An 11980-nucleotide genomic window follows, 5' to 3' on the forward strand; every position below is an offset into this window, starting at 1 on the left:
TATTACTTCTTCCATTGTAATTCAGATAAAATATCTTCATTGTAAATAATAAGTTAAACAAATTTTTATTAGAGATTTTTGTTTTGTTAGATATATTTACATTATATTAGAATTCTCTTGAAGAAACAAACCAAAAAAACCCCTCATCACAACTTTGTGTTCTAAATAAAGATTTTTTCAGTTCAATGTGATAACCTTTGAAATGCATTAATTGTCTTGGTGCTCCCACAGTTCAGAATATTTAAAGTTATTTAAAATATTCTTTGGACATGTTACAAGGAGGGACCAGTCCTTGGAGAGAGACATCATGCTTGGGCGGGTGGAGGCACAGCGCTGGAGGGGAAGGCCCTCTATGAGGTGGATTGATTCGGTAATGGGGGTAGGTATGTCAGAGACAGTAAGATTGGCACAGGATAGAGCAAGGTTTAGGGCTGTTGTACATAAGGTCACTATGAGTTGCAGGTGACTCGATGACACATAACAACAACAATAAAGGAATGACTTTAATAATCAGTTTATAAGCTATACAGTGATTCTTTTTCACCATTTTGTAGTTATTTCCCAGCTAATTGTCCATCTCACTGGTAAAAGTCAATGACTTTCACATTTCCTGAATCTACCTTAGTGATATGGATGGAGTAAAGCTTTCAGTCAAAGAAAGACCTTTATTTGATGACTCAGAATTAGGAGAAATAACTGCAAATGTCCATTAATAATCTGAAAGTGGAATGTACAATGTATATTGTTGTTGTCAGGTGCCATCGAATCGATTTTGATTTGTTACTATTCTATTTACAATAGAGCTAAGCATTTCCTGATCCAGTGCCATCCTCACAATCTCCACTGTGCTCCAGTCCATTGTTACAGTGACTGTGTCAGTGAACTTTGTTGAGGGTCTTCCTCTCTTTTTTCTGATCCTCGACCTTTCTAAGCAAGATATCCTTTATGTTGTCATAAAAACTACTCTTTTCTGACAATATGACCAAAACATATGAGATGAAGTCTCACCTTCTTTGTGCTAAGGGGAATCTAGGTACATTTCTTCTAAGGCAGCTTTGTTTGTTCTTCAATCTAAGTAAATTGGAAGCATTTAAAAATAAAGCAAGATCCATAAAGATCAACCTCCGTGGTTGATCCATGAACCATGGACTGGTATTGGTCATTTTGCATCAATCATATGGTTGATGGGAATGACAAATTGAACAGGAATGATCTCACATTATCAAAAAAACATTTCAAGATCCATCCTTAAATACAACGCTGTCAGTGACAGAATAGTATGTATATATACAAGTTGACTACTATTCAAATTTTTGCACCAACCGCTAAAAAATTATGAAGAAATTAAGGATTTCTGTGTTCTGAAACTAAACAAACATACAGTCAAGGTGCATTAATAATAACTGGTTAAAGGAATGCTTGGGAAACTTGGAAACTAAGAAAGACGGGTGCTTGAAATAGAGCTTTGATGGAAGAACTGAAGTAGGAGACCACATGATAGAATTTTTCAAAACCAATGATAATTGGAAATATCTTTCCTCAGCAACATAAATGGCACATCACCAGATGGGATACAGAAAATAAAATTTACTTTATCTGTGGAATGAGATGATAGAGAAAATCAGTATCATCAGTCACAGCAAGGACAGGTACTGACTATGGAACATTAATTATTTACATGTCATTTCAATTTGAAGCTTGAAAAAAAAGAGCCACAGTACAACCTTGAGTGTATACCACTAAGACCATCTCAAGAATAAATTTGATGCATTGAACACTAATGATCAAAGAAAAATATCCAAACATCACAAAAATGTTATGGGATAACACCAAGGATATATAGGGAAAAGAAAGAAAAATACTAAATTAGATGTCAGAAGAAACTCTAAACTTGTTTTTTATTATCACTCATAAACTACTTGATGAAGCATCCTTCTTTGTTTCCAGCTGGGAGCTGGGGCCTGTCAGTCCTGTCTGCCACGAGGACCTGATGTAGGCCACCTTGGCCAAGTGTCCTTAAGAGCCACACTTAAAACAAGTGAGTGGGAGCTTCCTCTCTACTCCCTTGCCTATCTGTGGCTCTCGTCTGTGACACTGTCTACTGAAGTGGCCCAGCTTTCCACAGTGGAAGAAATTCTGACCTCCTTTATTACCTCTGGGTGGCACTGTATATGAGTAAGACTTCCTTTTCCTGACAAAAGCCTTAAATCATCTATGGCAGCAATCACCTATGAATGGGTTCCTATTCAACATCAAGTAGTGTTGTTTTTTTACATTTTTTTACCTTTTTTCCTTTTTTTAATTATTATTAAATTTTAATTCTGATTCGAGAACCCAAAATCTCTGTAAATGTTCATTAAAACTAATAAAATTTAGTAATAATTTAAAAAAGGGAAAAAAGGTGAAAAAAATGTAAAAAAAAAAAACTACTTGATGTTGAATAGGAACCCATTCATAGATGATCCTAGGCTGTAAATTGCACAAGAAGAAGTTGACCATCTTTCTCTCAAGGAGCCACAGTGAATTAAAGCCATGAGTAAGCACAGCCTTTGAGTTAGCAGTGCAACTCCCTGTGTACTGTACCTGCAATCCACATGGCCAAGAGACATATGAAGAAATGCTCCAAATCACTGGCAATAAAACAAATGCAAATCAAAACTACAATGAGATACCATCTCATCCAGTAGCACTGGCAAAGTTTAACAGTATAGCAAGTGATAAATGTTGGAGAGGATGTGATGAGATACAAAGCTCTGTTACATTGTTGGCTGGGTTGTACAATGGTACAATCATTCTGGAAGGCAGTTTGCCACTTCCTCAAAAAGCTGAATATAAAAATTCCATGTAACCCAGCTATTCCATTGCTTGGAATATACCCCAAGAAAATGAGAGCTGAAGTTCAAATGGAAACTTGTACACCAATGTTCATAGTACAAGCGAATGGATTGAGAAGTTGTAATACATTCATACAATGGAATATTGCGCAGCACACAGGAGCAGTCATTTTGTAAATTACTACCCAACTTGGGAGGGACTAGAAAGCATTATGCTGAGTGAACTCACTCAGTCCCACAAGGACAAATACTGTATAAAACCATTATTATAGAATGAGTAGAGGAAGGAGGGTGTAAATAGAGGGGTGAGAATGGGGGAGGAGGGAGGGTGTTAATCATAGAGTTGCACAATTTGATGGGTGGGTTGGGTGAAGGAAATGGGAAGGATCTTTTGTGAAAAACAAACTTTGTAAAGAAATCAGAATAAAACTTTAAAAGGAATGTGGCCTCACAGTATTGGAGGAAAACTCATCAACAACCTGTGTTATGCAGATGACACAACCTTAGCTGCTGAAAGGAAAGTGGACTTGAAACATTTGCTACAGAAGTTCCAAGACTACAGCCTTCATTATGGATTACATCTCAACCTCAGAAAGACAAAAAAAAAACACTTCACCACTAGGCCAATTGGCAGCATTATGATAAATAAATAAAAGATTGTCAACTATTTAAATTGGACCCACAATCAAGCCCCTTGGCACCAGCAGTCAAATATCAAAAGATATATTGCATTGGGAAAATCTACTGTCAAAGACTTTAAAGGGTGAAAAAACAATGATGTCAACTTAAAAGTTAAGATAAGCCTAATCAAGCCATGGTCTCTTTTCAATTGCATCTATGCATTTCTATGCATCTGCAAATTAAATACTGAACAAACATGACAGAAGAATCATCGATGTTTTTGAATGTGGTGTTGGAGAAGAGTCCTAAACATTGTATGAATTGCCAAAAGAACAAATAAATCTTTCTTGGAGGAAGTTCAGCCAGAGAGCTCCTTAGAGGGCAAGGATGGCGAAACTCCATCTCACTTACATTGGGCATGTTTCTAGAAAGGCCCATTCCTTGGAAAAAGACATCATGCTGTGAAAGATGGAGGGTCAGCGAAGGAGTGGAACACTCTCAACAAAATGAATTGACACAATAACTATAAAAATGGGCTAAGTTTAGAAGAAATAATGAAGATGGCAAGAGCAGGATAGGGCAATACTCAGATCTGTTGTTCATAGGGTCGCTGTAAGTCACTATTTCTACTGTTATTGTTGTTGTGTTGTTAAGTGCCGTCGAGTTGAAGACGACTCATAGTGACCCTATGAACGAAAGACCTGAACGTTTGTATAACTTTCATCGTTTCTCCAAGTTCATAGAATTTCCGGAGGCAAGCTATTTTGGAAGAGGATGCTACTTCTGCTTCCAAGCTTGTTTTAATCGGCAAGCTCCACCAAACACTGTCCACCAAGGGTAACCATTATCACATTTGACACATCAGTGTCACAGTGTTTGGCATCACAGCAACCACGATTTACCTCTGCACAGCAATCCTATTAGATAGACAAAAAGGCAGGAATGATTCCAGCTAACAGAAAAATGAACAGAGCCTCAAAAAGTTCAGCCAGCCATTCCCATTAGACTGGACCCGTACCTCCCCCTCAAAAAATGTTTTAATTCTTTTCTACTAGTTTCTTTGTGCTGTCATTATGTTTTAAGGTGAAGGAAATGAGCTATAAACCTTAAGTTTCAGGTACCAAAATTTTAGTCAAGATGATAGTTATCTAGCTAATTAAAGCATTGACTACAGCCAAAGGGGGACATTGTCATACCCAACAAAGGAAGTGTATAACTGAGCAAAAAAGCAACCATCTTTCTTAAATATTAAGAACTTGTTGGTAAATCTGCTTGTATTAAAGACTCCTCCCCAAACAAAATACACTTCCATGGTATACATAACCATCTATTGGCCTTATATAACAGGATAAAAAAGACCAATAGGATTTCCAAGGCTCTAAATTGTTAAGAAAGCACACTATCCTATCTTTCTCACATGGTGAGGCTGGTGAATTTGAACTGCAGTCTTAACAGTTGAACATTTAAAAGCCTCTGACCCATCCAGGCTCCCTTCTAACTCCTAGTGACCCTATGAGGCAGAGTAGAATTTCCAAAGCTTGTCTTATATATAAGGATTTTCAAGGCTCATCTCACAAACTTGGGGTCAAGTTGACAGTAGGTGTCAGTCTCTGGAGAAGGATATCAAGTTTGGAAAAGTTGAGAGTGAGTAAAGTAAATAAAGACCCTTGATGAGCTGGACTGATATAGCGACTGCAATGGTTGGTTTATGCGCAGAAGAAATTGTGAGAATGGTGCAGAATCAGGCAACATTTTGGTCTGTTGTACATATGGTCATTATGAGTCAGAATCCACTTGAGAGTACCTTGCAATTACAATCTTTAAGGAGACTGCCATATCTTTCTCCTACAGAACCTCTAATAGGTTCAAGAACATGCGGACTCTCACTTTACAGCTGAGGAGATAACCAAGGCTCCTTATATAGTATGTTGTTGTTGTTATGTGCCATTAAGTCACCTGCGACTCATAGAAACTCTTCGTACAATAGCTCTGTACCTTGTCCTATTCTGAGACAGTCTCACTGTCTCTGAGACATCTACCCTTATTACCCCAATTACTGTGTCAATCTATCTCATTTGGGTCTTTCTCTCCTGCACCCTCCCTCTACCTTTCCAATGACCAGTCTCTCTGGTCACATAGTGACCAAAGTATGTGAGAATAATATGGTATTAAGAAAACATAGTAATAATGCTCTCAATGGATCTTACTACTGTCGAGTTATATGGATTAAGAGCTGGCCCTTCACTGGGTTTTTAGAGGCTGAAGATCACAGATGAAGAGATTGCTCATCTTTCTACTATGGAGAAGCTGGTAGAATTGAACTGCCTGCCTTTGGATTAGCAACACAACTCCTTATTCACTAGGCCACCTGAGCCTACATGTACCATAGTAATTAGAACATACATAAAATTAAAATAAAAGCTACTGGAAGGACAAACACCAAAATGACAACAGTGCATACCTTAGTTCCTGGAATTATGGATACTTTAGCTTATATCTTTTGTTCTCATCTGTATTTTCCAAATTATCTACATTAAGCATAAATTTATATGTATTTTTAAAATAGTGACATATAAAACACAATATTTTATACCTATCACCTATAAAATACATAGGTGATAATGAGTCAAGGTATTTCAAAAAGAAACCATGAGTTTAAATCTTCCTACTTTTCCCCCCTTTTTGGAGCTAAAAAGAAAATTGCTTTTTATGTATGTTTAGTATAAAGGAAAAAAAGGGGGCTAAGTTAGGAAAGTTTAGTAATTAGCTAAAAATAAAAATTTTCTGAGTTTGTTGCTTTAAGGTCCTTTGTAAGGTCCATTGAAGAACAGACTCCATGTTACTTATTTCTGTCATTAATTATTTAATCAATCATTTCCTTCTGCCCAACAGCAGATAATGAAAAGACTTATAAAGCGGTATGTTCTGAAAGCTCAAGTCGACAAAGAAAACGATGAAGTTAATGAAGGTAAGTATCTCTAGTTTGAGAAACTTCATTTTACAAGTAACTTAATGAACCTGGAAAGCTTCATACTGAATCATATTAAAAATTCAATCTCAGATTATAATTTGATTCCTTCAAGGTTGTGTTCCCAAATCTTTCCTTTTTCTCCCTCAAGCAACAGTTATTAAAAATGACCATCAGAAGCAATTTGCCTCTGCCTAAAATGCCATACACTGATTTTGTGGTTGTAAAAGATGTCAACTTTCCAGTATTTTAATTTCCATTATGACAGTATTACATCATGTGGCCGGTACTGTCAATTTTATATTCTTGATTTCAGACTTATAAAAACAGATTCTTTTTTCTGTAAAATAATGCTTAACTCATAGTGGAATTCATATTTCTTTAGAAAAACTTCTACATTGCTGTCCAGGAACAAATAGTTCGTTTTCCTTCTTTGGCATTTCTCTTTTGTCTTACACTCTCTGGCTCCTTGCTTATGTGTACCTATTTTTCCAGGCTTATCCCAGACGGACTTCATAGTAGAACTGTAATAAAATTATCACCCTTTATCCCAAAACACAGGCTCAGAATTGAAATCAACCTGAGAGGCATTACTTACTTCCCAAATTTAAATGGGGCTTCTAATGCTATCCTTTGGAAGCAGGAGTGGCATCCACTTCCTAAATAACATGACTCCAGAAACCCTGTGAACTTTAATAAATGTCAATAGCTGTAGAGGGGCTTCAGGCCTTTTGCTCATAATTTCGTTATGAGTCATGCTCGACTCAAAAGCAATCAACAACAATAGTGCTATCCTAGTCTATAGGTCTCTCATAAATTACCACAAATTTAGTGATTTAAAACAAAATAAATTCATTTTCTCATAGTTCTGGAGTCCAGATGTCCCAAATCAACACATTGGCAGGGCCATGCTCCCCCTAAAGCCTATAATGAAAATCCCTCCTTGTTCCTTCCAGCTTCTGGTGGTTCTAAGCATTCCTTACCTTGTGGCAGCGTAACTCATATTTCTGCCTCCACATGCCTTTCTTTCTGTATCTTCATCTCATGTGTCTTCTCTTACAAGGACACTTGCTAATGGATTTAGATCTTACCCTATTCCAGAATGATCTCTCAGGGATCCCTAAGAAAATGCATTACTCCCAACAGGCTACACCACAATAGCTCCTTGAGAAAAGATTATACAGAAATTACTAAATTAAGTAAAACAATTGTGATATAGCACTGTCTTGCTTATCCTGTAATATCTCATAACAATTTCAGAAGTTAATGTCAGCCTCATTCTTCCATTCTTTCGTCTTACGAATAAATCATATTCTGTTCATTTTGTTTTAATATCTTGCTCATTGTATGAAAATAGTCTGAGAATATTACTCTTGGTCATAAAGTACAAATAAAGATTTAAGACATGTTAAAGAAGTTATAAATGGAGTTTAGTAGACCCCCTAATAATCAGAAAATAGTCAAACATTTTGTTTATTTATTGTTGAAAATACAGAACTTAAGTGAAATTCCCAATATTAAAAAAAATAGCAAATAGCATTGTATGCTGGTGAAAATAACATAGGAATCGAGGGGAATTACACAGTTGGCCAAAATGTGTAGTATACACTCTGTGTATGTACAAAAGACACCTAGGACGTACACTTGAAGAATCTAAGAATGACTCTTCCAATTAGGGAGACAGAATGGAATTTAGAAAACAGAAATCTAATCAGTTGTATCATACCCATTAACCCATTGCCATCAAGTTGATTTTGACTCTGAGTGAAACTATAAGGAAGCCTCATCATGTAGTTTCTAAGGCTATAATTTTTCAACGGATGCATATTTCCAAAACTTGCTCTCAACATTTTGGTCAGTTGCTGATTACTTTAACCATTGTACCACCAGGGTTCCTTAGTAGTGCATGTTGCTGTATACCATCAAGTCGGAACTGACTGACTCATAACTGACACTCTAGCAGGTTTTCAGAGACAATAAATTGCACAGGAAATGATTGCCTATCTTTCTCCCAGGAGCAGCTGGTAGATTTGAGCCGTATTCCTTTAGATAGGCAGCACAACTCCTTACCACTAAACCCCTCGAGCTCCCTTTGCAGTGATAGTAGTACCATAACTTCCCTTAAAAAAACCAAACCAAACAAAAGCCTGTAATTTAAAGTGATTAAATGAGAATTGAACAAGCGCATCATCATTGAAAACAAGGAACATCTTCTAAGCTCTTGTACAAAAGATGACATTTTAGCAAACAAAGTTGTAACTATAACAAAGTAGATTGTATAACTTAATTTTGTCATGTATAAATGAAGCAACAGAAGGCCAGAGAAACGAATTTGTGTTTCTTATATTGGCAAATTATATGCAGTGTGACTCAACAATAAGGAAGTAATATACAGTAATAGAAAATAGAATGGGAGTCCATTCAACTTATGGCTTAAGTATAGGGCTGAACAGAATCAGAACTAATTTCTTTCTCCAAAAGCTATTCTTGTGTCTTAAAATTGTTATTGCTGTTGTTAGGTGCAAATATTTGCCCAGTATTCACTTTAGAAAATCAATGGCTTAGCTACAGTATAGCCATTTGCAGGCAAAGCTTTTGAATCAGTTCATTCTGATTTAACCTTTCTGAAGAATTTGCATTTCCATCCCAGATATGCTGCATTAAAGATTAAAATGTAGATTTTGATTCAATATATCCAGGTAAAAATATAAAATAACAGTAGGACATCTAACTGATATCAACCCTTTGAAGACTAGTTAGACTTGAAGGAAATTAACTTTTGTGGAAAGAAATGGGGAAGATGAGAGGGGAAAAAAGGTCATATTTGTATTTAAAAAGAAAGAAATGTTTTAAAAAGAAATACAATTTAGAATAAGATAAAGTGTTTTTATGTTAGACTGTTCTCCAAGTTGTCAGAGACTGATAATTGTTATTATTATTATTAGGCGCTGTCAAGTTAAATGAGCATTATAGCGACCCTATCTGAGCCTGTCCTATTCTGTGCCAATCTCACAATCTGACACACTCAAGACCATTGCTGCAGTCACCGTGTCAACTCACCTGGTTGAGGGTCTTCCTCTCTTTTGCCATCCCTCTACCTTTCCACGCATGATGTCCTTCTCCAAGGAATAGTCTCTCTTATCAACATGCCCAACATATTTGAGATGAATCTTTGCCATCCTTGCTTCTAAGGAGCAATCTGGCTCCAACTTCTCTAAGACATATCTGTTTGTGCTTTTGGCAGTCCCTGGGATATTCATTCCTCTCCTCCAGCACCACAACTCAAAAGCATCACATTTTCGACTGTCATCCTTGTTCATTGTCCAGTTCTCAGATGCCAGAGGGTAGTCAATAATTTTTTAGGGGGAAAGGCAAAGAGGAAGAATGGAGAATGATGTTGTTCAGTTTTAAATAAAAAGTATTGATGAGTTTCTTTCAGTGTTTAATTGACAAAATCAGTATAGGCATTTACCTCTGGAAAAATGATAAAATCCTTTGTCCATCAACCCTCATTTTTTCTCCTTTATTTTAATGTGATTTTTCCCCTTTTTCATCAAATGAGCCCATGAAATAAAATTACTGATTTCTTTTGAATTGGTTTTTTTGTATGTGCTGTTTGGTGACAACAGATCTGAACTCTGTCCTATCCTGTACCATCCTCAGCATCTCTGACACACTTGAGCCCACGGTCGCAGTCACTACATTAATCCATCTCATACTTTGTATATTCCATGTTCCAATTATTAATGGATGTTTGAAGCTGTTCTTTCTTATTTTACAGTGAAGACTGTATCTTCGGTGTTATACTTGTCTGTAACTGTTCTCTATTGTTCATAGGGTTTTCAAAAGACCTGTTATTTCAGAAGTGGACGGTCAATCCTTCTTTATATCGAATTAAAAAGAATCAACAATTTTTAAAATCATGCACCATCACAAAATTTACCACTACACAAATAAATCAATGAAAAGTAAATGATCACTATTTTAACTCAACCTGTACTATGACAATATGAACTATTTCTTAATTTAATTTCTAGAGAAGGTAGAGGCTTCTCTGCGAAGGGGTAGAACTTAGCAGATGTTTGTGTTTAATTGCCTCCCCCCATTCACCTGATAGTCAATATGTTTTCAAAGACAAGCATTTTTTTAATATTTTAATTTATTTATTTTTCATTTCAATGAACATCTACAGAGATTTTGGAATTCCATTCATTCATTGTTGCACCCTTCTCCCCGCCGACCCCCCCCCCGTTTGCTCCTCTCCTTGAAAAGCAAAAGAAAAACTCCCTCATTGGTACACAATCCCCCCCGCCCCTCCCCCAACCCCAAATATAATCCCCTCTCATTGCGTACTCCTATGATAAACATGTTGTTGTTGTTGTTATGTGCCTTCGAGTCGTTTGCGACTCATAGCGACTCTATGTACAACAGCCCTAAACCCTGCTCTATCCTGTGCCATAATGCCCTAAAATATAATACTTTTAAACTATTCTCTCCCCCATAGACTTCAATGCAGTAAACATTTTTAAAAAATAGCTTCATAAAACTGAAATATATACCTTGAAGAGTTTATAAAGCAAATAAGTAGTATATAAATTTTGCCACATTCCTTTCTAAACCCAAAGAGCAAATTATTAATTATGGTTTTTTAATACTATAGGTGAATTAAAAGAAATCAAGCAAGATATTTCCAGCCTTCGTTATGAGCTTTTGGAGGACAAGAGTCAAGCAACTGAGGAGTTAGCCATTCTAATTCATAAACTCAGTGAGAAACTGAATCCCAGTGTGCTGAGATGTGAATGACACAGTTACCTGGAATTCCAAGTGTGACTGCTATAGCACAATTGTGGGCAATAATATTTCTAAGTATGATATACTTGAAAACTGTGGTGTAAATTTTTAGTACTTTACCGTGTGAACCTTTGAAAGGTAGGTCTTAATGATTTTACTGTTTTGTCACATGAAAAATGGTCTTCATTTTAACTGTCTGCCTTGACAATTATGAACAATGGCATATTGTTGTATTTAAAGGCCCAGTATTTACCACATTACCAACATTTTTGTCCATTTTAGAACAAACTTTAAGTATTTGCACTACCTGTATGTCCCCGAGAGACTGTAAGCTCTTTGCGAGCAGGGACCGTGTCTTACTCATCTTTGTGTTGTCAGCATCTAGTTCAGTGCCTGGTACATAGTAGGTGCTCAATAAATATTACGGAAACAAATGGAATTAAACTGCCAACAACATAAAAATAGAAACAAAAAGGCATCTCTGTGTAGCCTATTTTCCCTTGTTTAAATGCTCAAAAGATTTTTTTAAAAAGAGATTTTGAAGAACTTTTACAATAAGCTATAATTTGATGAGCCATTTAGAGAATTCTTCAGCATCACAGATAATCACAAAACTATTGATCTCTCTCTGAGTGAAGAATGTAACAATGAAATGAGTCAATAGAAAATGGAATTATATATTTAAGTTTCAGAGAATTGTTAGAACAACACATTAAAGATTTTTCTAAAGAAAGTTGTTTGCTTTCTGTCTTAGATTTCCATTTGC

At 36.2% G+C, this 11980-nt stretch overlaps 2 protein-coding genes across 2 annotated transcripts in view; both read left to right on the plus strand.

The window, feature by feature from the left end:
* TRPC3 (transient receptor potential cation channel, subfamily C, member 3) overlaps nt 1-11704 on the plus strand; it is a 78509-nt gene extending 66805 nt beyond the window's left edge. Inside the window, exons 10-11 of the mRNA XM_006881049.1 lie at nt 6348-6423; nt 11084-11704. Coding sequence (XP_006881111.1) covers nt 6348-6423; nt 11084-11226 — 219 coding nt within the window. The 3' untranslated portion in view covers nt 11227-11704. The remainder of the gene's footprint in view (nt 1-6347; nt 6424-11083) is intronic.
* On the plus strand, nt 6685-7498 carry LOC102853248 (small EDRK-rich factor 1-like). The gene is made up of 2 exons (XM_006881121.1): nt 6685-6709; nt 7290-7498. Exons 1-2 carry the CDS (start codon nt 6685-6687, stop codon nt 7496-7498), a joined length of 234 nt encoding a protein of 77 aa, XP_006881183.1.
* Nucleotides 11705-11980: the final 276 nt, after the last annotated feature.

The sequence above is a fragment of the Elephantulus edwardii genome, unplaced genomic scaffold (genome assembly GCF_000299155.1).
Source record: "Elephantulus edwardii isolate Elephantulus edwardi_28Jun2011 unplaced genomic scaffold, EleEdw1.0 scaffold00012, whole genome shotgun sequence".
NCBI classification, from domain to species: Eukaryota; Metazoa; Chordata; class Mammalia; order Macroscelidea; family Macroscelididae; genus Elephantulus; species Elephantulus edwardii.

Bases quoted from the DNA above. Each gene is read 5' to 3' on its own strand.
- LOC102853248 (XM_006881121.1), top strand. From the start codon at position 6,685: ATGACAGTATTACATCATGTGGCCG. The intron at 6,710-7,289 runs GTACTGTCAATT...ATTTTCTCATAG, and splicing joins AGTATTACATCATGTGGCCG to TTCTGGAGTCCAGATGTCCC.